The sequence below is a fragment of the Mustela lutreola genome, chromosome 12, assembly GCF_030435805.1.
Source record: "Mustela lutreola isolate mMusLut2 chromosome 12, mMusLut2.pri, whole genome shotgun sequence".
Taxonomy (NCBI): Eukaryota; Metazoa; Chordata; class Mammalia; order Carnivora; family Mustelidae; genus Mustela; species Mustela lutreola.
This window is the reverse complement of record NC_081301.1, coordinates 50,074,446-50,100,454: the sequence shown is the minus strand read 5'-3', so window position 1 is coordinate 50,100,454 and position 26,009 is coordinate 50,074,446. Positions and strand designations below refer to the sequence as shown.

The following is a 26,009-nucleotide window of genomic DNA, read 5'->3' as shown; positions in this document are numbered from 1 at the left end:
CAAAACTGTTTTGTAAACCGTGACATTTTGGAAAGTCTTTTAAAAAGGCCTTTTGTCATTATTGAGAATGCACAAGTACTTGGGCCCAAAATGTTCACATGCACTTGAAAAGGAATGAATAGTGGAACAAGTACGTACTAGCAAAGAATCCATCTTCTCCATCAGATCTTTGAGCAAGCATTTAGTAGTTTTGACCTTGAGGTTCTTGTTTGTTTCTACTTCTTTCAATTTCAAACCATGAAATTCTTAAGTGTTTTAATGGAGGGCCCTGTTATTTTTAAAACCTAAAATTTTCCATCTGATTCTGGAAGAATTTCCTGGAACTCGGCTAATCTCTGTTCTTAAGGGGTTCTCCACACACACTGTGGACATCTTTTCTTCCATGGTCACAAAGGGAGAAGTGTTCAATAAAGCTTCGAGAATTCCCGAACCTGGGCAGGAACCGAGAAATCAGGTGGAAGGACCACAGCTGAATGCCCACAGTGGCTTCTTTCCAATAAAACGAGTGACTCAGGAGTTCAGGTGGTGTACTTTTATCCCCAATTTCCATGATCACCTGAATGGAACGATCATTATCTCTGGTCTAAAATGCCTGTGCTTTGGAAAAAATTTTTGACTTGTGGTCTCTCAGTTATGGTTCTCAGTTACAAGTCAAGCCTGGAATTTTACAAGCAAATGGAAAAACTAGACACAGTCATGGAATAATAAATATCCAGATACCTTTATCTTTAAGATTCTAACCATTCTGCCGATCAACCAGGGGTATAAAACTCAAAGTGTAGAGAGCCTGTGGAATGTTTTTAATTTCAAATGTTTTCAGAAGATAACTGATTTGCATATAAGATTTAGATGGTTGATACACAATTGATTTCGGCCTGTAGGAACTGAGTGTTTTTGTATAACATAAATTGTACATCCTTTATATCCAAGGCAGGGTAAAGTTACTGAAATGTCTTATGTCTTTAACTGTCAACAACTTTGCACACTTACCTACACTTATGTAACTGTGCCAAGGTAATATATTTACACCTAAAATGTTAGAGTTGAAAATTCCAAAGTGGTGAAAATACGTTTGGGTTATCTGGCCCATATGATGCCCATATGCACTAAAAAATCATTTTGCTCCATGGGATATGTATATTTTTGAAGTCAGTGTTTGGCAGTAACATTGTATTATCAACTTTGATCTTTCACCAAAATCTAACCCACGAGGTTATATATATTTCTGATCATTCTTGCTGAAACCATGCAGGATTAACAGAGAGATTTTTAAATCAATTTTGGGTCGTAAGGCTGGTCGAGCTCATTTCATTGTCTTCCCTATCTCCGTAGCAGAAACTGGATAGACACAGAAGTAACCTTTCACCTAGCAGAGGTAGCAACCAGAAGGAACTAGTTAGCAATTTAGGCTGCAGTGGGTGGCTGTGTTTCCCCAAGCTGTCATCAAATATCATGGAACAATCATGCTGTTCTGGCAGATATAAACACCGCAAATCCCATTTTGTGGAAGATTGAGCCTAACCTGCTTGGATATGTGTCCCGCGTCCCACTATCATCTCCTTGTTATATTTGAATTTCCCATACGTGAGCTCATAGTTGTGGTCAAGGACAGTGGCTTTGAACCTGAACAGCTTTATTATATTGAACTCCTCGATGGTAAAATCAGCATTAAAATGAGCTGAGGGAAAACTTGAAACCACTTCAGCAAGAGTGAAAGGTGAAGGCTTTACCTGCCGCTCCCCTTCCTTATGAGTCCTCTCTCCTTTGATTCTGTCAAGAAAGGAAAACTCAAAAATCGTGAAGTACGGTACTTAAACATGTGTTCTGTGTTGGTTTAAAATGTCCTCCTAAGTGCAAATCCTAGCCTGTTTGGAAAGAATATGCACTCGATGAGCTAACTTCTCACATCCTGGCCCCACTCCACTGGGCCAACTATGCTTTGACCTCACAGGTGAGGTCTCCACACACCCTCCCTCTTGCAACTTCTCATACTCCCACACTCCCCAGCTCCCTCCCTCCGTGCGCCTTCCCCAAGGCGTCCTATGCTTAGAATGCTCTGCCCTTGAGGCATTTTGTTCATCATGCCACAAAAATGTATTGTGTGTTGACCACAGGGCTGGTCCCAGATACTCCTTACTTATGACAGAACTCTGTCCTTAGCTTCCCTCAGCACCCCAGGCCCCACCTAAGAATGCCTAGGCAACTGGCCGCTATGGCAATGGCCATTTAACACGGTGTCAGAGGCCTAGTGTTTTGTTTTATAATATGTTAGATTCGAATTTAGTAACTCTCGAAGGCCACTTACTCTTGGCACTGAACCACCGCGGAGGTGATTTTTCTCTTGAGCTAGGATTTACTCGTTTGGGATAATAAAACTTCGTGTTCCATATATCTAAGAGAGGACTATACTGAAGTCCTTCTAGAAACTTTAGCCCTTGCGACACTTGTTCTGTGCAGTCTGAGAAGGACCTAAGTGCTATGAACTAGGGACCCACAAAATAGAAACAGAGCACCTCCCTCACACATCCCACACCTGAAGCACTTTCCAATGGGGCAGATGACAAGAGCTGTGATCACTTCCTGCTGATGTCATCGACTCCATTTCATAGTGCTGTAGCAGAAAAAAACAATCTATTTTAGAGCAATGTCTATAATCTCTTGAATATTACCCAGCAGGCAAATGAATCGAAAACTTAATTTCTTTTTTTTTTTTTAAGATTTTATTTATTTATTTGAGAGAGAGAGAAGGAACACAAGCAGGGGGAGTGGGAGAGGGAGAAACAGATTCCCTGCTGACCAGAAGAGAGCCCGACTAAGGGCTGGATCCCAGGACCCTGAGACCATGACCTGACCCGAAGGCAGACGCTTAACGACTCAGCCACCTAGGTGCCCCCAGAACTTAATTTCTGATAAAAGCACAGCTTTTGATTCTGGATGGAAGAGTTCGCTTCATCCAGCACCTTGTCGTCATTACCTTAACAATGCCAGACTATTCCAGAGGGAAGTATCAGTGATGATTTCAACAATTTCTTGTGAAATGTTTTGCTATATCATCATACCATAAATTTCAGATGGCTCATCCCAGCTGCAACCTAGAGAGCAACACCCTGTTGCCAGCATTACAGAATATGAAGGGGTAGCTTGAATGTCTAGTATAAATCGCAAATGCTCCACCCTGACCTGGCCATGATATATTTAAATTAAACTTTGAAACTCATAAAAAAAACTTAGAAAGAAGAAAATTTACATTTATGGCCTCAAGGTAAATACTGTGACTGATTTTTAAAAATATTTTATTTGTCAGACATCTGGGAAGAAAGAAAGGTGATTCAGATTCTGGCTTTCAAATGTCACTTTTTAGGGTGCCTGGGTGGCTCAGTCCATTAAGAGTCTGCCTTCGGCTCAGGTCTTGATCCCAGGGCCCTAGGATCGAGCCCCGTGTTGAGCTTCCTGCTCCTCAGGCAGCCTACTTCTCCCTCTGCTTCTGCCCCCCCCCTCTCTCTCCTGAATAAATAAAGTCTTTAGAATGTCACTTTTTAAATTATAGTCTTGCTGAGTGACCTTGAAGCATTAGGGTATTGATTGGAGCAATAACTCCTTGGAGAAGCATTGAGTAGATGGGAGAAAAGAAGCAACAGGGCTAACAAGTGTATGGCAGTCATACTCTATTAGGTACTAACTGATAAAGTAAGACAAATAAAAACAAGAAAATATATATTTATATATAAAACTAAAAATAAATATTTAGCTCCAGATAAATATACTTAGATGCACATATCTTTACACAGCTGTGTGTGACTGAAAGCAGACTATCAACACTGTGCCGTCTCGCCTCTTCCTTACACTGACTTTGCTGAAATGATCTCGGTCAGATGTCTAGGTTATTCCCAAAGATCTCCGGCAGATGTAAGCAGCCTTTTAGGATTTTTAAGTGTGAGCGCTGTCATTAAAAGCTCCAGCACTAAGCCACTGCCTTGCCATGTATCAACTTCATGACCTTAGCAAGTCTTTCCACCTTCCTAAGCCTCAGTTTCCTTATCTGTCAAATAGTACAAAAATAGTGCTTACCTCATGGGGTTGTTGAGAGAATTGCAGGGTGCGGGTCACGCTGTCATCATTTGGCACCTGGCACATAATGTACAACCCATGGACTTCAACTCTTTTTATGACTATGGGCCCCAGAATGAAATGTCTGGTCATTATTATACCCAGCTAAATGTTTCCTTGCTCCATGAACATTTCCATAAGGGGTCCTGCATACCACCTGGAAAGACTCGCCAGTAACCCTGTGCCTGTCCCAGCTCAAACTCCTCCTTTCCTAGCTCTGTGTCAGAGACATGCAAGTGTCAGTGAGAACATCGTTTCCCACAGATGTAGAAAAGATTGTGTTTCATGCATATAGTCATTGTGCTCCTAGTTCTCTTTTTTTGTCCCAATTTCCAAAGCTGTCCCCGTTACTAAAGAAACAAACCAAATCCAAAAGGCAACCAACGAAGACTGGAGCCTCCAGTGCAAGGCCCCAAGAGAACAGCCATTTACAGAAAATTAGATATTAAAACTCAGCTCTTAGCCTCCCTTCCAAATATAACCATCTCCGGTTGATTTAAAATACAACATATAAAGGTCTTGGGTCATTTTTTTTTTCTCACCCTCCTCTCCTTCTGCATTAAATTATCACTTCTCAGCTTTGGCAGCCATATAACTTTGGTGGCATTTTCCTAAAGCATTTCATGAGTCCTGGTGCAAGTTCTCTCATGACAGATGTAGGCCTCCTCAAGGAGCATGTTTACAGATGCCATAGCTCACGAGTACTTTCTCCCCGATTGAGCAACGCCTGACAAGATGGGCAGCTCCGGGGTTCATGCTGCAATCTCTGACATGCAGCCAGAGTCTAACCATCACAGAGGCCTCCCACCAGCTGCCTGTCCACACTTCATAATCCCACTCACGCCCACTCTGGCCTGACAGTGTGATTCGTGTGCAGGTGTCCAGGAGGCTGTGGTGAGCTGCCTGAACAAGCAGACAAGGGAGCCTGCTGATGAGAACCTGTGTGTGACCAGCCGCCGTCCCCCGCGACTCCTCAAGTCCTGCGGTCTGGAGCCCTGCCCGGCCAGGTAAGGGGGCACTACGCCTACCCTGCCACCCAGCAGCACGTTCCAAGGGAGGTGTTGTCCATGGGCAAGACCAGAATGCTTATTCAAAACCCAGTGTTTTGAAAACCAATTAACATCAGTTCTGACTTTTAGTCAAATCCACTTAAATGTAATTGAAAGCAGGGCTTTGGAACTCCAGCCCCATGGTCAGGCTCAGGGTCCAGAAGGCTCTGTGCACTGAAATGAGTCCCATGGCGTGACCGGAACGTGCACGTGCCACACTGCCAATGTCTCCCAAAGGGGATGGGATGCAACTGCAGGCTTCAGGGTCTCTGCCACTTTCAGGCTAGCTCGCAAGCCTAAAATACCATGGTGATGGATTGGCTCACGGGTTGCCAGGCACAAGAAACTGGAATGACTGGGTGGTATAATGGATCCACCGTGAAATCTGTATGCACACAGCATGCAGATTCATTATAGCACGCTCTCCAGTGTATGTGTGTCAGTCTGCATGCATAAAATCAATTAGAGCATTTCATTGGTCGGTCCTGCCTGGGTCCCCTTTTTACCCAACCTTGAGTCTTAGCTAATCAATCCAATCACTGTTTAGTCCACACAATTTTATGCTGTCTTGAGAGACTAGCCTGCAGATACTTCTTTGGAACAAATCTCTGTGGAAGCTAAACCATGTTATCGATGATTCTGGTTTCAAAGGGAGAGGTTTCAAGAACCAGAGCCAGACATTCAAGTCTGCTGATGGGATGAAGACTGTTATAAGATGTGACCTTATCTTATGAAATGAAAGGGAATGCTGTTTCAGAACGATATTTCTTCTACTTCTGCAAAGTAACACAGAAGAAGTAATGTGTTGCCTTCAGGAACTGACAATAATTTGCAGATGTGGCTTATTTCTCAGTCAACAAAATGCCTTCCTTTGACACTTAAAGGATACAGACTGCAGGCCAGATCAGGGTACTTCTGCTGGTCACCAAGATGCCCCATATATTGATCTGAATGGCAGGCTTGGTGTCCCATTCTGACCCAGAAAGGAGGAGAGCCACTGGGGCCATCTTCTCCATGACATCCAGAAAAGCCATCAGCCAGTAAAATAGAGTCACAGGCTAGATCCAGAAAAAACTAGATCCAGTGCCTAGAATCCTGAGAAGCCTCTTTCCTATCCATTTCATCTGGTCCCACATCTCCAACTAACCTCACCATTCTCCAGTTGGGTGGACCTAACTGCCCAGGCAAGGGACACAAACCCCTTCTGTTTGACTCCATTCTCCCCAGATCAGAAAAAGCCGAGTGGTTTTGGCATGGGTAGCCTATAAGGGCCTTGCATAGGGGGTCCAGAGGTTTTCCTCTGAGCTTCATCACCCACCAGCTTGCATTGGGCAAGATGGCTGCCCTTTCTGTTTCCACATGTGCAAAACAAACAGGCTGTGTCTGAGGTCACCACATCCTGCTCAAATATCCCATGACTCTTTGTTAGTCTATAGGCAGACCCAGCGGACAGCTACTGCCGTGGGCTAATAATTGATGTCATTTCTGTTCCGCTTTTTTACTGTCACTTTAAAAACAAGCCTAAGTGTCTAACCACATTCTGGGGTTGTAATGACATCCACATGCGGTGGTGGGCTGAGAAGTCAGCACCCAAGACCAGCTGAAGATCTTGTGGGATTTGCAGCCACTAAACCCAGTCCTTCCCAGGCAGCAGAAGGGATAGGACACAAGGTGTTACTTCCCATCCTCAAAGTACTGACCACAGTTAAATTAGATGAGCTTAATTTACTCTATGACCTTTATACTGACTCCAAGACAAGAACTCTTGTTAGGCTAAACTTTATTACATTTGCTCCAGATAAACGCAGTGCTTTGATCTCCCACCAGCCAACTGTCAGACTGACACGCAAGACCTCTCCTACAAGGCACAGCCAGGGGTTTCTTGGGCGAACCATCCACAGCTGAGTGTGTGTAGACTGATGCTAATTAAAACAACAGAGAGGGCCAATGGACAGTGGCCTGAGATGACTCACTCTCTTCATCTCGTGTTAAAGAGCCAAAATCAGATTTTCATCTTAAAAGTATGAGATGAATGGAGGTGCATCTCCTATTTTGGTATGATGCTGGGGGAAAGCCATCTCTCATTCAGAAAGTAGGTATGAGATGTACACAGAAGGGAAAAATGGGTTTGGTAGGGACATAAGAGTGCGTCGTTTTCCTAAGCACCTTCTAGAAGGTTCCGTGGTTAGTAATTTAATCTTTAATTCACAGTTCTTATTGTGTACAGATGAGTGTACCCTGCACATTTTAGGGTGTCCTCTCGTGGGCTCTTGGTCTGTATTGATATCCATGTGTTCAGAACACCATAGCATTTTCGCTGGGACAAACAGAAATTATGTTTCTAGTCTTGGTCACTACATATATGTCTCTGAGAGGTGGCTGCTGGTTAAGAGCTGAGGCTTTCCCAAACAGTCATCAGGGAGCCACTTTTCCTCTCATGTGTGGTCAGAGTTCTCCAATCACATGAAGAATGCCATAGGCCCAGAGGGTATGTGCCATCTGGGCTATCTTTCTAAGATTAAATGTACCTTCTCCTGACTTTAATTCTGTGTGGATGACTAGGCTGGTATCAGAAGCGTGTGTCCGACTTTCTCCAGGATTAGACAGATACAGTCTTCCACCCAACTCTCCACAGCAATTAGGGTATTTTCAAGATGGAGGTATTCTGATTGTTCCAATGTGTGTGTGTGTGTGTGTGTGTGTGTGCATGCGCGTGGGCACACGTCTGCTTGAACATGCATGAACATGGACTGCCTCCATTTCTATGGCGCTTTAAAAAATCGTATTTACCTGTTGAAGAGGACTATATTTTAAAGTCATCCCTATCAGCTCTAAGTCCAAATCCTCCTCTCTGTGGAACGAGGAGCTGACATAATGTTTGACACCTGGCAGGTGCTTATTAAGTGTTTATTGAATACATGAGCATAACAGACTGGACCACATGTATAAGGAGTAATATTTAGATCCAAGTATTAAGATAGCTGGGAAGACACCAGTGTTCTGTCTCCTTTTCATCGACCTACCCCCTCTCTTCCACCCACTAGATGATGCTGAAAGTGCCATTATTAGAGTCCCTCCTATAACTTTAAGGCTTTAAATACCAATTGAAAATATAAATAGACTTGGGAAAAGTAATCCTTTATGTTAGCAGCCATGGATAGCAAAGTCTTTCCAAAATAAGAGTAAGTGGGCAAAGTCTAATGGAGGAGAGAGTGGACATAACGGAGGTTGAATGAATTGTTAGCATTACCCAGGGAGCAGTTTGTTGGGAGAGATGGAAAGTAGAATATCTCCATTAACAACCTTGCCTAAAATTGGCAAGAAGGAAATAGGACCATTTTTACTCATGATCTGACAAGAATACTGCATCAACATTGAGAGCAAAGAGGCTATAATTACAAGGAAGAAAAATTATTTTGGTTACCTTTTCCACCATCTGAGTAATTTGTGTCTAGAAGCCCCTCCATTTGTTCACCTTCATGGGTGGGTTTGACCAGTTTACAGGAGAAATGTCCAAAAAGGAACTAAAATCCATCATTAGGAAAGAGGTTGGCCTCCTTTTCCCAATAAGAAAGCTTTCTGAATATTATAATTATAATTCACTTTACATGAATATTCTCATTCTTTAAAAGTCAAGCGTAGCAGAAGTAATCAAGGAAGAAAGACATATGTCTCCTTTTCACCACCATGCCCTTCAGTTCCAGAACCTTCTTCTCCCCAGAGATAACCAGTTAGTGATTTGGTACATATCTTTCCAGACCCTTTTCTATGAATATATATGCATACATGAACAGATACATACGGTTTTCTTCCCTTTGGATCTTATTATATATATTTCTTGACAACTTGATTTTTCTGTCCCATCCATGAGACCACTAAAATAAAAACTAGAAGATGGAGTTTGACCTGTATTCAGACATGCTCCATTATGTTTAGCTACATGACCTTTAAGAGCTTCTATGCCTTTTTAGATCCTCACATTCTTTATCTCTAAGATAAGATCATATTAAGAACTCAGAAAAATTTTCTTTTTATTCTCTTTCATTTATTGGCAAGATATACTTGTAATTTGAAATAAAACATCATTTTTTTAAATTTCAGGACTTAAATTTGATTAGATTTTCTCTCTTATTCTACTAAGTCTTAATAACTAAGTTTTACTGGCCATCTTCCTGGTTTATACTAGCAATGACATGAACAGCCCAAGGAAAGCCAGAAAGCACTACCTTTAAAAGAGAGAGAGAGAGAGAGAGAGAGCATGACTGTTATTAATTATAAGCATTTGATAGCTTGGCCAGTGTGTGTTGAAAAGATTTGGTAAACGTATGTGGAGGAGGGGAAAGAAGTAAGCAATGAAAGCCAGATGGCTGAAAATGAAGGAAATTCCAGGCAATTTCTGCAGCTTTGTTCTAACATACTTTTTAAACTAAACTTTTATTTCTGTGCAACAGGGAACAGCTGAGTGGTGCAGAATAGATAAACAGTGAAGGGAGAAAAAAAGCCCATAATTCCAGGAACAGGACTTGGTTTCTGCCCCTTGCCCCAACCCCGGTCTCTTTTCTCAGACCTGGGGTTGTTCCTTGAACCAGCAAGAACTATAAAAGAAGTTTGAGAATCCCTATCTGAGAGGAGAGAGTTAAGAAAAACATCTTAAAGGTCACAGAGTCTCCTCTTTAAAAGCAAACTTCAGAATGCCTGTTTTATTATACACTAACAAAATCCATGCATACTAGCAGCAAATGATTTCCAATTTCTAATTTTCTTTTATATTGGCCGAAAATGGCTAGAGCAGAAGGTGTTGCCTTTTTTACACGACAGTGTTTTAATTTATTTGATGGGGCTTTCAAAGTTTTGCAGGCACCTTCCCCTTTGACAACTTGTTTTAAGGGTTACTGTTTCAACATGCTCTCCAAATATCGGTTTATCTTCTGCTGTGTTCCCAAAGTTTCCATATGCTGCCTTTTGGCTCTGTCCATACCAACTTGTAAGCACTTAAAGCAAAAGCACACCAAAGCTCACTGGCGTCCACAGAAATTGAGTCCAGATTTGGAGGCCATATTCAGGCGCCTTTGGAGAGTTAGTGCTATTACTATCGTCATCCTCATTGGTAACTCCAGATGCATAATTACACCGTCTCTCTCTTTTCTTCCACTGATGGACAAGTTACAACAGAGGAACCTGCCAAGACCTGTTTCTTTACTATTGGACCTGACTGGCCCAATGGCAGCCTCAGTTATTTCTCTCCCCAGGAATGCATTGGCCCAGTGATCAAAATCATTCCCAGCAGCATTTTGACATCAACAAGGATAAACGTCATATGTATGCTTACCTTTGGGCTTCAGTCTCCGTTTATGAAGAGAGCCCTTTCCATGGTTACATATCACCGGTTATATCAACCTCCAACCTCCATGAAATTAGCTTTGATGGTATTAGAAACTGTTTTGCGTGCAGAGATTTAGTGCGTGAATCTGGGCTAGAAATCGAGGGATCAAATCTACCTTCCCATCATGTCACCTGAAAGCACAAATGACTCATTCTAAAAAGATAGAAAGATCAGCTTTAGGAAAATCCTTTCAATTAAGTCCTAAAAGGGAAGCTTTCCTGGTTTCTTAACATCTCTCTAATTGGACAGCCCTTCAGACCTCATGGTTCTGCTGGGTTCTGGGAAAGTCCTTATACAGGCCATTGATTGAGGTTAGCCATCTGCACACACACACACACACACAGGGCAGAAAATGTTTTAGATCTCAATTTAGTAAAATGAACATGCACTAGGCTTCTTCAGGTCCTACAGTCTGCTTGTATTTGGATCTCAGAAATGACTAGAAGACAAAATCTGTCACTGGTTCGTGGAGGAGAAAGATTTCAAAACAGTAACTGCTGTGAAGGAGGCAAGCACAGGGTTCTGTGGGAGCATGAGGCTGAGGGAAGACTTCCTGGAGGAGGCAACACCTGTGCTGAATTGTAAGGTATAAGTAAGAGTTACCTAATGCGAAGAAGAGAGAAGAGAGATGTTGCAGGCAGAAGGAAAGCATGAACAGGAAGGAAGGGCAAGAGTGGAAGCTGGTATTAGAGGGTAGGCAGGGGCCAGATCCAGGATAGCCTGATAGGGCAGGTTAAGTTGTTCAGACTTTAAGTCCTAGAGGTAATGGAAAGCCATTGAAGGGAGTTACGCAGGGAGAGCAGAATAGTCAGATGCGCTTAGAGAAAAATTCTGTGGGGCTGCTCATCCGACAGAATGGTGGCTATCTTGGATTTTATGATCAGCACCTGCACTTTTTCTCCTGTAGAGTCACAAAGAGTATGCTCTCTGTGAGCCACACTGTCACATTTTCCCTGAGAGTAATAATGACCTCTTGCCTGGGGTATGTGAGCATTTTCCTGTGCTCTCAAAATCAAGCCAGTGTGGTGTGGACTCAGCCTGTCCACCTGGCAGAAAGATAGAGCCCCGGGCAAGGGTATCATGAAGGAGGAAGTGAGAGGAGCAGCTGGATAATCCGTAAGTCCTTCGAGATCTAGCATTGTGTGATCCTTCGAAGGTAATCATAATTATCCAGAGAACCGAAGCTTTCCAGGAACAAAAAAGTGAATTCTAGTAGGAAAACACCTTGAGTCAAATTTAAGTTTGAAGATTAAGCCTCTTTGTTAGTCAAAAAAAAAGGAATTGGCCTTAACTGTAAATTAAGGAGCCATGAGAAGTCTATAGGAAAGAAGACTTACATTTCCACAAGAAAAATGTAGGCAAGTGCAACCAGGCAACAAAGATGGCTGAACACTGAATTGATGAGCATTTGTAAAATATTGCAGTGGTGTTTGTCCATGTGTAAAAGAACAAAGTATTCTGCCTCCTTCGGGTTAGAATTTTATAGTGCCCTTCAAGATAACTAGAATTTCTCTTCATTCAACCTCCATTAAACAAATCTATCGAATACCTATTTTGTGCTGGGTGTTGTGTTGAGGATACAGTGATGAAAACACCCACTCTGTTCCCTGAAGCAGAGTTAGGGGAATGGTCCTGAAGAACCCATTGTGTACTTCTTTTTTTTTTTTTAAGTTTTTATTTATTTATTTGACAGACAGAGATCACATGTAGGCAGAGAGATAGGTAGAGAGAGATGGGGAAGCAGGCTCCCTGCTGAGCAAAGAGCCCGATGTGGGGCTCGATGCGGGGCTCGATCCCAGGATCCTGAGATCATGACCTGAGCTGAAGGCAGAGGCTTAACCCACTGAGCCACCCATTGTGTACTTCTTATCATGGCTACTTTCAAGTGCTCCTTCTAAAGATGGTCATTAAACTAACCTCCTCCCATGTTCTTCACTGCTCCAAGAGCTGACGTATCTGAATCAGTCATCAATCCCGTTGCGTGTAAGACCATGAGGATGGAAATATCACCACCTGATAGCTCCCTGTTGTAGATATGGTGATGAAACACTGGAGTTTCACAGTTCACAAACCTTCCAGCTTACAAATCAATCAACAGCTGTAGAGTGGAAACTCCCAAAGTAAATCTTTTTCACTTTTTTTTTTTTTTTTGCCTTTTCTTATAAACCAGTGTTTCTAAAGTCTGAAGTAATAATTTAAGGGCAAGCAATAATTTGGCCAACACTTGAATTGAGAATTATTGCTGCCTAAGTGTACCTGATGCCTTCTTTGGAAACTTTGAATGAAGGCCTCATGTGCAATTTGAGATGGAGGGCTTTTCTGTGACCTTAGCATTTGAAATCTGCTATGTTATTATATTCCTTAAACTTGGAAAACAAAGAAGTAAGAAAAAGACTTAAGAAAGAGATAGAGAAAAAACAAACAAAAGAAAGAGATAGAGAGGGGCGCCTGGGTGGCTCAGTTGGTTAAAGCCTCTGCCTTCTCCTTCAGACTGAGAAGGAGAATGCCCTGATTTGTGCCCAATACACTTGGGGGTTACAGTTGAGAAACAGTTCATCCTCCTGAAAACCTTGTTCTTGTCATGGCACCAGCCCAAGGTCAGGCAGTTAGGTTATCTGCCACGGTCTGTCACAGAGCAGAGCCCAGCCAACTTTCCTGTGGTGAATCATTGTTCTTTCAAACCTGTCTTTACCATTCCTTTTTTTCTTCATCATTTTGTCTAATTATCCTTACTAGCTTCAGGGAATTTCTGTATTTGTGTTAGTGACACACTGAAGCTTAGAATAATTGCCTTTGGATTAACAAAGCTCCCAGACCCACCAGATGCTCCTTGGTTTCTCATGGAGCTTTTTATTTCACTTACTGAGCGACTATCCACAGGCCGTCAGCTGCATGCTAGAACAGCTGGATGTGGTGTGTTCTCTGTACACTGGGTCCTCAGTGGGTGGGTCCTCAGTGGGTGGACGTAACTGCCTTCCTAGCTGGCCAGAGAGAGCGCCTCAGGTGATTCAAAGATCTGAAAATGGCCTCCTACCCTGATTGCCTCAAATCTGGCACTTAGTCAGCTATCTTGATGGTGTGAAATAACAAAGCCATGGTTTGCTTTGATGGTGTACATGTCTCTAGGAGAGGTAGCTCATAATCATCTTAGCATAATTTTTTTTTAATCTTTCCTAAGAAGACTCTTGGTACCCAGGGAACTTGACTTCTGGATAAGAACTAAAAGGAAACTTGGTGACACCAAAACCCAATATTTCCTACCAGGAAGAGGAAGACTGCCTGGAATAAGGGAGAAATCATAGGTTTTGAGATCAGATAGATGTTGGCCTCCTCGTTTGCTTTGTGGTGTTAGGCTGGTTACTTTAACCTCTCTAAGCTTGGTTTGTCCTTAACTGTAAAACAAAGATCATTGTCCAAACCACAGACAGGGCTTGTAGGATGATCATATGTGTAAAACACTCAGCCAGTTCCTATGTCATGTAATAGAGACACTCAAAAAAGACAGGAGTCTTCCATACCTCTTAAATCTCTATGCAGGAAACCATACAATGTACGAAAGTCTTTGTATTCATTTTATAGTTGTTATAGTTTATTCCTAAACTTTCTTAACCAGCAAGCCTAGGAGCAGAGTAATGGGGAGGGTATAGATAGAACCTAGCTTCAAGCTGAGTTTCTTCAGTGGCTCTGGAACAAGAAGCAGAGAAGCTGGTTCTCATGGATTCCATCAAGCCTACCAAAGGCAGCAGCTGTTCATTTAACTTGAACACCCAATCCAGTAAGGTATGTTTTTTCTAAGAATGGTAACGGGATGATGAAGTGGGAGCAGGGAAGATAGAGGCTAAATATTCGTAAAAGTTAATGTTCTGTATGATATTGTTATTGAAAGCAAGTCAGGCCCATGGGTAAGGGAGGTGTGAGTCCTAAAAATGAGCAGCTGTGTCCTTATGGTCGGAAAAGCCTTTAATGAGTCAGGAAGAAATCAGGAAGCTTGTATAAATGATGTTATTCCTAACCAGTTGTCTCTTCAAATACTTGTGGGAGAGGGAAGAAATAGAAGAAGAAAGAAAACTTAAAAAAAAGTGAAGAAAAGAAGTAAAATCCAACCCAGGGTACAGACAAGGTGTAGGGCATCTTGTGCCCACATCCTTGCTAACTTTCCCAGACCATCTTTGAGCAATGTAGGCTTTCCTGAACAGCTTCCATTTGGGGGAGCTTACAATATACCAGACACTGTTCTTCACTTTACATACATTACTTTTGTTTAATCTTCTGCATGGTTTTGATTACTATTCCTAACCTAACTTTACACCCGAGGAGACTGAGTCTTTAGAAGGATTATTTAACTAGCTGGTAGCAGGTTCAGATTTGGAACATGTTTATTTCCAGAGCCATGTTTATTTCCAGAGCCATTACTAAAGAACTTGTGGTTCGGTCCTTGCCTCTATTAATGATGTTTATACATCATAAAAGTTATGATGTATAACATCCATTCTGTCCTTCCATTCCTCCGTCCATCCCTACACACCTCCCTCCCTCCATCCATCCTTCCCCTACCCTATTCTACACATGGGAAGTACACAGTGAACAGAACCAGTCCTCTTTTCCCATAGGAGGTTATAACCTAGTGAAGAGCATCCAAAGAAGTTAAGAGGCTCCTCTTTCTTTAACTCCAGCAGATAACCTTCATCTCATACTCTCAATTACTAAGGGTAGAAGTAGACTCGCTAGTGCTTAAGGGACAGCAAAAACTTTATTACAGCACACACTTCTTGGGGCAAAGCCAATCTATAGAAAGTAAAACAAGCTGAAAGAGAGACTGAATAGACCTAAAGTGAATATCTTAAAATCCAGACTGTGTCATTAGACAAAGCACTCAATTCCTTAAAAATAATAATAATAATAATTATAAGGGAATACTAACTCATCCAGAGAGATGCAGTCTGGTCTTATGAATCTGGAAGCCAACTGGCTATTTTGGAGCCTTGCTTCTTTGCTCTGCCACTAACAATTCGCTGGCTCAGTTTATGCTTAGTTGATGGCCTTTTCATGTTGTAAAGGACCACCACCATTTTCTCTTATACATGTGTATGCATGTCTCTTTCTCCACTGCTGCCCTGGGTCCCTGACTCCTTTCTATGGCACTGTCTCCTCTGACTCTTTCTGAGCACCTCTTTTCTATACCAGACTTAACTCTAATTACCTTGCCTTCTGACTATCCAAAATCCCAGATGACCCTTCTCTACCACTTGGGCAGGGCTGCAATTTTTTCAACCCTTTTTCTCCCACCCCCTTTCCATTTATTTGGTTCAACTCAACTAAGAATTAGGAAAGCAAAACTACTTAAATTAATTCACACTAAAGTGTAAGGGGCTGTTCCCAATCATTCATTCCAGCCTTAAAAGCATGGGCCTGGGAGTACAAAATCTGAGATAATATCAGTTCATACAATTTACTCACTCCTCGGCCTTGGCAGATGGTTTAACTTTCAGAACTTCCATTTCTTTATCTTTAACTCTTAGGTAATTGTTGTGAGGATATGTATATTAAGTGCTTAGCATAGTACTGGGCACATATTAAGTACTCAGTAATTAGTAACAGGTGTTAGGTGTGTTTTTTTCTGATAGGTGGGCTCTCACCTTTTTCTTTTTTTTCCCCTAAAGGAAGCAGAGACAAGCTGCCTAGTGTGAGCCACAAAGACCTGACTGTATGTTATTCTAAAAGCTCCAGCCCCTGGGGAGTGGGTACTTTCTGCTGGGTAGGGGAAAAGCCAACTCAGTTCAGCAAATATCTGTTAAATTCTTGCCCTATTGTCAGGTCTGAAGGAACAGACACATCTAAGACTTGATCCTAGGGCTAGGCACTAACATTTGTTGGTGGCTAGCACACAAACAGATCATTACAATGCAGTCATAATGGCCATGATAGAAATTGAAGGGCTGTTGTCTGGGAGCTGTAATAGGAGTTACTGAATTCAGATCAGGGAAAGGCACTCAGGAAAGATGACCACTGAGCTGAGTCTCTTGTTCTTACAGATGTTTAAGTATTTTTTCTGAAACTCTAATTAAATATGTAATTGATATACTACTTGGATATTCCTTCTAAGGTCCCGATGCAGGCATTTCAAAAGCTTTTGGGGCTGTTTTGTGTCCTGCCTTTCTGTCCCCTTTCAGTCTTCCAGATAAGCCTAAAATGCTTAATTCCTCCATATTATAAGAGTGTATCTGGTGGTTCTCAATTAGTTACCAGGGAGCTGATACATTTATGTCCCAGAACCACATAACATAATAGCAATGATGCCAACTGTTTAAAATAGGCCAGATTAATTTCCTGCCAGCTTTATTGAATCTTTGTCCCAAGGGTAATACTGGAACATGAAGTCTGATTATTTTTCTGTAAGTTACATATCCTCTCCAAGGTACCATGCTGCCCTCAGACAGACCCTGATGCCTCAGGATTTTTGAGAGAGGACCTAGGACATAAGGCATTGTATTTGTGTGGGATCTTCAGGCAATGGTGCAGAACTATAGACAACAGAAGGACCACTCACTATGTCTCATACAGTCTCTGCCCTTTCCCTCCGTTGTACACTCAAGACGAAGAACTCCTGGGTTAGATAGTTTTACAAAGTTCTCTGAGTTCTGTGCAACTTGGCATTGTGTAAATACAAGATACTGAGCTATTCCTCTCTGCTATTTCTTCTTTTAAGCCACCGCTTCATCTCTTGTCATGTGAGATATTCCAGAAGGTTGGTTTTAAGGGCCCCACTGTCCAATTGGTCCTCCAAACACTTGCGTATGGTGCAGATGCCATCAGAAGATTTGCTTAGCACACAGAGACAGCAGCATTATGGAGAAACCTCAGTTTGGGAACTGGCCCTCAAATTGTTTTTGTGATTTAAGGAGTAAAGACAAGGGAAATTTATATTCTGGACGTGGCAAAAGCCCACATGCCAAACATGGGTTTCTCCTTTATTAGAGTGAAAAGTGTATGTGGGAGGACTCTGTAGATCATTGCTGAATATGCCCAGGGTGCTCTTGGAGAAGCTGAATTACAGTTCCTAGTGCTAGAAAATGAACCTTACACGTCACTGATGGATTTACCAGGGAAATTTCCTGGAATTAAAAAAATCTCTGTGGGTGGTCTGTTGCCCATCCCACCCCTCACCCCACCACACTTTTCCTGCCTCACCTCCTTCCCCAGACTAGCAACCAAGCAAAATCAAAGATTGCAATGCCCATGGCGTGTCCAATTTTAAGCTCTTTTAAGCCGTGGAAAATCACAGAAGGAAACTGTTATAAGCCAGGTATTTATTGATGTAAAATTCACCACAACTAGACAGATACCATTTATCAATGCTCTTTTTGTGAGGAAAATGATGCCAGAATTATAATGTGGGGGAGAGGCTGATAATGGAGCCAGATCTTCCTTACTAGATGCACCCCACAGTCAAGCTCAATTTTATGGTATTTTTTTGCACTAATGGTGGGTGATTTGTTTGCAACAGGGGGAGACAGTAAGATGACAGTTGGGGGGCCAGAAAAGTTTCCATTTCTCTCCTCTCTATCCTAGGTTATCTGTTAGACATTTCCATGGGCCTTCTGAAGGCACAACCCAGGCACACCTAGAAACAACTTCGTGAAAATGGGCACCGTCATGTACTTTATCCTTAATTTAATGGAGGTTGACAATATAACCGACCCATGGTGGAGTGAAGTAAAACCACATGTGGGCTGGATTGACCCTCCCTTGATCTAGAAAAGAGAAGTGCTATTTTTCAGCTCACCCTTGCATACTTTACTCCTCTAGGAGGGAAGCTCTGCAGGACAACATTGGCAAGAGGTAGACTACTTTTCACCACACATGGTTTTGCTGCAGCTGTGTATCTATCTAGGTCTAAAAAGTGGGCTCAGGGATTGTATCCCTTTCTCCTGACATATAGAAAGGTGGTGTGTTGAAATCTTATGTACTTGGCTATGATATATGATATCTTGCCGCATCTTTTCATACTCGAGTGTGTAAAATTCCTTTCCATCATCTCTCTGAGCATAAGTGAACACTAAATGTAAACCTGTCCCACCAGCCAGTTCCATAATTGTTTAATTGTTTGCCACCTATCACATTTGAGGACCTTCCAAACAGACAAACTGGTGTCTGAATTGGGTGGGTCTTTTGAGCATCAAATGTATCCATTTGTTCACAAAGAACTCTCCGGGCCTGAAGAATCAATTGAAAAGATGAAGCATGGGTTGGGTTTCTACTCCAAATCACCATGCCCATGGCAGATAATGCTAAGAGTTCAAGAGACTTCAGCATTAGTCCATAGCATTGGGAATCCATGTTTGTTTGTTGTCACCAGTTTTGCCAACCAGTTATTAGAAGCTGGGTTCTCTCACTTTCAGTGACTGAAAGATCACAGTCACTGGAGGAACTTGGTGGACATCAAATTCTCATCACTTTCTGGTCTGTCCTATTAGAACTTTTAGTACCAAGAGACCATAGGGCTTTATTCTTTACACTCTAAAAAGCCACAGAGTGAAAAGGAGTTGGGCTGACAGATTTGTCTAGAATCTAAAAATTTGATAAGTGAGTCTCCCTTGGTTACTGGGGTTACAGAATCCCAGAATGTAAGTAATGGCCCAATTCCCATTATTTTACCTGTGAAGAAAGTGAGGCCAAAGGTACTAAGTGACTTGACCCAGTAGCTATGCCTAGCAGAGCTCAAACTAAAAGCCTGAAAGATAATGTTTCTCAACTTAGAACTCGGTGTTTACCATAAACAGGTAGAATCCAGAAATTGATATTGTGAATGAGAATTTAGATCTAGAGCCAGACTTCCTGAGTTCAGATTCTGGCTCTGCTACTTAACAACTGTGTTCTTGAGCAAGTCACTTTACCCTCCCCCCAATCCTCATTTCCTTATCTATAAGATGAGTATAAAATAATACCTACCTCAGGGGTTCTGTGCAGCTTTGATGGGTTTGAGGTACTTATGTGAGTGCCTCATTATTGAAGAATAGATTCATCTGTGTAAGCGTTTTCCAGTGCCAAAGATACACTATGAGAAGGAATCAGGTGACAGAATAGAGGACATAATATATTCTAAACTAGACTAAGAGAGATGGACATAATATACTCTAAACTAGACTAAGAAAGAATTCTTTTTCTCTTTATCTCATTAGCACTGTATTTTATATATAGCTAAGGAGATACTAGTTACCTCAGGTAAAAATCTTTTATCCTTTCCGAAGATACTGGTATCAGTCAATAAGAAGAACATTCCTTCCTCTTTGAGAGCGAAGAGCAAAGGATAAGGGGTTAAGAGGGATATAAATGGAGAAGGGGGAGAAAAGTCCACTGCATTCATAGAGCGCAAGGATTTTTCTAGTAATTTAGTATGAATAAATAATAACCAAGAATTAGGAATTCAGTTGACCTCCATGTGGCACAATCTTTTGGAGCTCATGGATTCCAGTGTTCCTACTCAGAATTTACTTACTGGGCTGCCCGACTATTTCTCTTTTCCCAGCTGGGAAAATGGGTGGCAGGCTCTGAGGATCTGAGGACAGCTAGAAAGTTCTCTGTGGCCTGGGAAATGTTGGGCTACATGAAGCTAAACCCTTAATTATCCTAAGTATGGGATAAAGCAAGTACAACCAAATGGCAAAACAGTTCCTCTAATTTGGATATAGTAATAGCAGTAATTCCAATGAACCACAAAGCCATTTCTTTCTGTTGGCCTCTGCTGGGTATGAGAAACAATGACTACAATAATACTGATGCCAGCTGCTAGGTGGTATTTTGCTCCGATCACCTGTACAAACTATAGGCTAACAGGTAAGAACACAGTTTAGAATTCTAGAGGCAGAATTCTTAGAATTGAACCATGGCGTGTGTGTGTGTGTGTGTGTGTGTGTGTGTGTGTGTGTGTATAAAATAAAAGTACTTATGTCTTAGTTGCCATGAGGATTAAATGAGTTAGATCATGTGAAGTTCTTAAAACAATACCTAGTACATAATAAACATCCCAAAACTATTGGAAGCTGCTTTTGTCACTGTTGTCCCATTTTACAGACATAGATGTTGGCATTCAAAATTGCTAACTTGCAAAAGGTTATAAAACACAGGTAGAAATATGCTCCAACCCTAGTCTGCTGGAATCCACAGTCTGGATGGGTCTGATTCCTTGGCATTATGCTCGAGGGCCTCCTACTCGATGAACATAAGTCAGGGATTTAGGGCAATTCGTCACTAGTATTTGGATCCAAGTGTGTTTAAAAATAGTGTTCCAGGGATGAAAGTGCTAGCAATAAATGAGCATTGTGGATAATCAAAAACAAATGAGGGGTTTAATAAGCCAATATAAATCCTAATGTGTGGATTTAAATTTATTCAGACTTTAGCCTGATAATAATCCCTTAACTCACCCTGAGATAACAAAACATCAAAGAGTGAAACGTGCGTTCTACTTGAAGAGATCTTTGAACCTAAGTTGAAAAATAATTTTAGGTCGTTTTTGTGTGGTCTCTTATGAAAACATTTGTGAAAGACCTCACTCTTGCTCCTCAAGTAAACAGCCTTCAGGGCTGGAAAGTGCACGAGTTGCTGTTCTCTATGTCCTATGGGGGGTGGAACATCTGTGTGTGTGTGTGTGTGTGTGTGTGTGTGTGTATTCCTCCCCGTCCCAGCACTGATGGAATGAATCACACCCTTCATCTATAGCAGCTGCTTCCTCTTCCTCAGGAATCAAACTCTGGAGACTGAGACAGGGAGATCTCTCCAGGGGAGATGGCTCTATCTTTTGTTTTCCTCTCTTAAGCTAGGTTTGAATGGAATTTGAGATCTGATTAAATACAGTAGAGAGCCTCCTTGAAGCACTGCCTGTGTTCCCCTGTGCCACTGGCCTATTGGAATTCTCACCAAAGCCTGACAACCCTTAGGATGGATGGGAAGGGAGCAGACTGGGCACCTATTCAGCAGCATCCTTTGAGCTGTGAATTTGAACTGTGCTCAACTTAAGTCATCTTTGTCACTGGGGCATTGGCTGCCCACAATGCCTCTGTTTCGAGGCTCTGTTACCCACCCTATACTTACATCAAGGAAAATGAGAGTAAGAACCAGAGTTTTCCAAGGACCTCCTAGTCTTTCTACTCTATCTTCTTCCAGCCCCAAGCATGGAAGTAGATAAATTAGCATGCCCCAAGGGCATCGTGCTTTCCCACACCTCATTCTTCCTGGAACACCCTGTTTTTACCTCTACTTTGCCCTGGCCACCTCTTACTCTTCAAGTCTCAGCTCAGATATCACCGCCTTCAGGAAGCTTCCATGACTCTTTGTCTTCCCTCTTGGCCCCCAGTCTCTATTATTATACTTCCCTAATGTTCCTGTTTATCTGTTTCATTCCCATAGACCCCACAGAAATGCGGTCTGTGTCTGTCTCATTTCTTCACATTGAACCTGGCCACAAAAAATGCTTAAGAATCACTAGTTGAATGGGGGCTTAAGTGAGTAGAAGAAGAATCAATGAAACAAGATGGGATTGGGAGGGAGACAAACCATAAGTGACTCTTAATCTCACAAAACAAACTGAGGGTTGCTGGGGGGAGGGGGGTTGGGAGAAGGGGGTGGGATTATGGACACTGGGGAGGGTATGTGCTTTGGTGAGTGCTGTGAAGTGTGTAAACCTGGTGATTCACAGACCTGTACCCCTGGGGATAAAAATATATGTTTATAAAAAATAAAAAATAAAAAAAAAGAATCACTAGTTGAATGAATAAGCACATGAATAACACATATTATCATGTCTTGTAGTTGTCTCCAAAAGCCCTTAAGGTCAAGAATTTTTTTGGACTCTGTGTCCCCATCATTCAGCATAGTATTTAGTACACAGTACATTTTCAACAAATAAACGCATGGCTGTAGGCACACATACATGGGTGAATGGCTGAGTACATGGGCAAAAGAAAAAATTCAGTCTACCAAATCGACAAAACAGAAAGGAAAGAAGAGGCAGACTCTTGCTGGAGATAACAGAATCGGGTTTGCACATCCTGATATAAAGGACTGACCTTCCCAGGCATTTCCCTTGCAGAGAAACCCCATCAGTATCCATGAGTATAAATGTCCAGAAAGGTTTCTGTTGACAGTATAAACAAATGGATTACAACTGCTCAAGAGAACTGACTCCAGGAAGTGTATTCGTTTGCTGGACTACTGTAACGAAGCCCCAGTAGCTGGGTGTCTTAGAAGAGCAGAAATGTACTCTCTCACAGTTCTGGAGGCTAGACATCTGAAATCAAGGTGTTGGCAGGGCCAAGCTCCCTCTCTGTGTCTCTGAACCTGGAGGGGAGGGATCCTTCCTTGCCTCTTTCTAGCTTTGGGTGCTTTGTCAGCAGCCTTTGGAGATCATTGGCTGGTAGATGCGACTCTAATCATTTTCCATGTCTGTCTCTGTGATCAGATCTCCCCTTTAGCATTGGTGGTCTAGTGGGGAGCATAGCTGCCTTCTAGATTTCCCCTTTTTATAAAGAGCCCAGTCAGTTATGTTGGTTGAGGACCCACCTTAATGACCTCATTTTAACTTGATTACGTCTGTAAATACCCTATTTCCAAAAAAGTCATATTCTGAGGTCCTGGGAGTAAGGATTTCAAACTTACCTTTTTGGGAGGACATTATTGACCCATAATAGGGGTAAAATCCATAATTGAGGACTTTTAGTGAAGACTGTCACCTGCGAATCAGCAAATAGATGGAGGCCTTTATGGCCTGATTTGATGGAGACCAAACAATTCCCTTAACTCCAAAATACTTGATCCCAACTCTTAAAAGCCTTCTTTTCTATTTGGGATGATAACTAGAGAAAAATATGTAAGCCAATAGAATTCCATCAGATAAGATGCCCCATCTCTTAGTGTTCTTGTATCACGACGTAGTCAGTGTTGTAAAATATAAACGGGTCAAATGAGGGTAAATTTGATAGAGTTGCAAAGAGGGTATAGTCAGTATGGGTTGGAATCAGAAACTTTCCCTGAAGAAGAAGGGCTTGAATCATACCTTGAGACAGGTACATGGACAGCTTTCTAGGCAGAAGCTGGAAGCAAACTCACAGGTAGGAAAAGGGAAAATGGTGTGTTGGGAAGCCAACACATGCTTAAGCTTGGCAGAAGCTTGCTTTATTTGAAAGAAGTAATCTGCAAAGGAAAGGAGTTCATTTAGTGGAAGACCTTCAGGTTGGATGTTAATTTATTAAGGATGTTAATCAATTAAGATAAAGTAGAGAGAAATAGGAATAAAAACCAAAAGATGGTTAGAGGACAAAAAAGAAAACATTTGTATTTATGATCTAAGAAAGTCCTCCTCTGATCTGTCCACAAGGAGAACAAGCTTGCAATTATTTTTAGTAAGAAATTTCCACCTAGAATTCTAAGCAAAGCAAAAATCTCAAACTTCCAAGGACAAGAGTGATTATGTGGCTCATAATCCTCCAACCTGTTTCCCGGCAACTCCTATCTGAGCCATAACAGCCAGCAGAAATTCTTTCATTGTAATGTGCAATCACCTAGAAGACAGGGTGATCAGAAAATGGGAAGTAGGGCACCTGGGTGGCTCGGTCAGTTAAGGGTCTGCCTTTAGCTCAGGTCATGGGATCAGGTCCTGCATGGGGCTCCCTGTTCCACAGGGAGTCTACTTCTTTCTCTGTCCCTCCTCTCACTCATTCTCTCAATTTTCTTACAAATAAATAAAGTCCTTTTTTAAAAAAGGGGAAGCGGGTGCCTGGGTGGCTCAGTGGGGTGTGCCTCTGCCTTCGGCTCAGGTCATGATCCCGGGGTTGGGGCATCGAGCCCTGCATTGGGAATCTCAGCAGGGAGCCTGCTTCCCTTCCTCTCTCTCTGCCGACAGTGGCAGCTCATAGAGGTCTTAGGGGCATAGGAGGAGAGGCTGAAGATACTCTGTACATTTGGGCCAAGCTTTAGATCCATTTGCCATTTGATATGCTCCATAAAGAAGGTATGTTTAAAGCAAATGGCATGGTAGTAATGAGATAGTAAATCTATACGCTGCTGCAACCACTTTTTAAGGAACTAATTTTTTTTTTAAAAAAGAAGACTTGACAAAGAGTTATTTGCAACGTTGATTATATATATATATATATATATATATATATATATATATATATATTTTTTTTTTTTTTTTTTTTTTTTTTTTTTAAAGAACTGATTTGGAAGGTAAGGCAAACTGTCCTGGTTAAGAGAGTCATTTTGACCACATGTTTTCCAGTGGAAATGAGGGCTTTGCCATCTCAGGTGTTTGGTAATCCTGACTATAAATATTTTTATGGAGCCAAAACCTCATGCCAAACCAGCTGACTTCCAGGAGAAGCCTGGCTGTATCTCTTGTTTCCTGAGCTCTGCAAGCTACTCTTTTACAAAGAGCCCTGATTCGCATGGTACTGTTTATCATATATGCTTTTGGTTAATTTTTGGTCTATAAACATATTTTTACTCTCTCTTATCTAATGCTTCCTTTGATCTTTTCATTTATCTTTTCCTAGGCCATTTGAAGGAATTTTCTAAAATACAGAGTTTGTGTGTGAAGCTAGCTAATCCATCTGCTATGCCATGTAACTGTTTTCCTAATCTTTTCTATCTCCTTGCCTGTGACCTTCACGATTCCCTCCTCTTGTCCTTATCAGGGTAAGATTAAGCTGAGTTCCCTTCCCAGCTTTGGGGAAATCACTTGTCTCTTTGAGCCTCAGCTTGTTTATCTATGAAATGGATATAGTAATGCTTGTTTTGAGTACTCCTGAGGAAGAAGGATCAAGCAAGATCACATAGATGAACAGACCTTGTGGATTCCAATTAGCAATATCAACGTAATTGGTTATGAGCTCCATGCTGCCTGTCTTCTGAAATTCTGTAGTACTTGTGGTTCAGCCAAATGGCTTAGCAATTAGCTTGTTGCATTGCTATCATCCAACATTGCTTGCTATGTCTCCTGGGCGTTTGTCAGTTCCATCTTTGCTGAAAGCATGTTGAAGGTCATGAGCATGTTTCCCACATCCGGATCTGTCACACTGCTGAGCCATGAAGGCTTAAATGATAAGTTAATGCAGGTAGGTCACAAACGTCCTCTCCCTCAGTTTCCATAACATATGGCTACTCTATCTGATTCACTCCAGGAAGAGTTCTCACTCTACTCATTTAATCTCTATCCTCACAATAATCACCCACGCATTTATTACTTATTATTATTATTATTATTATTTATTATTACTGAGTAATAACAGTCCATATTAGCTAATGTTTAGAGAGCCCTTTATCTGTGCCACTCTCCTGATGCTCTTTTCATAGATGTTCTCATTTAAGCTTATAACAACCCTTTGAAGTGGGTATTGCTATTTTTCTTATTTTATTTATTTTATTTTATTTTATTTTATTTTAAGATTTTATTTATTTATTTGACAGACAGAGAT

The 26,009-nt window shown here is 41.7% G+C and overlaps 1 protein-coding gene across 2 annotated transcripts in view; it reads left to right on the top strand.

The window, feature by feature from the left end:
* ADAMTSL1 (ADAMTS like 1) overlaps positions 1–26,009 on the top strand; it is a 908,570-nt gene that overhangs the window by 721,770 nt on the left and 160,791 nt on the right. For both annotated transcript variants that reach the window (XM_059141548.1, XM_059141549.1), the window contains one exon: positions 4,985–5,114. In XM_059141548.1, the coding sequence (XP_058997531.1) occupies positions 4,985–5,114 (130 nt within the window). The remainder of the gene's footprint in view (positions 1–4,984; positions 5,115–26,009) is intronic.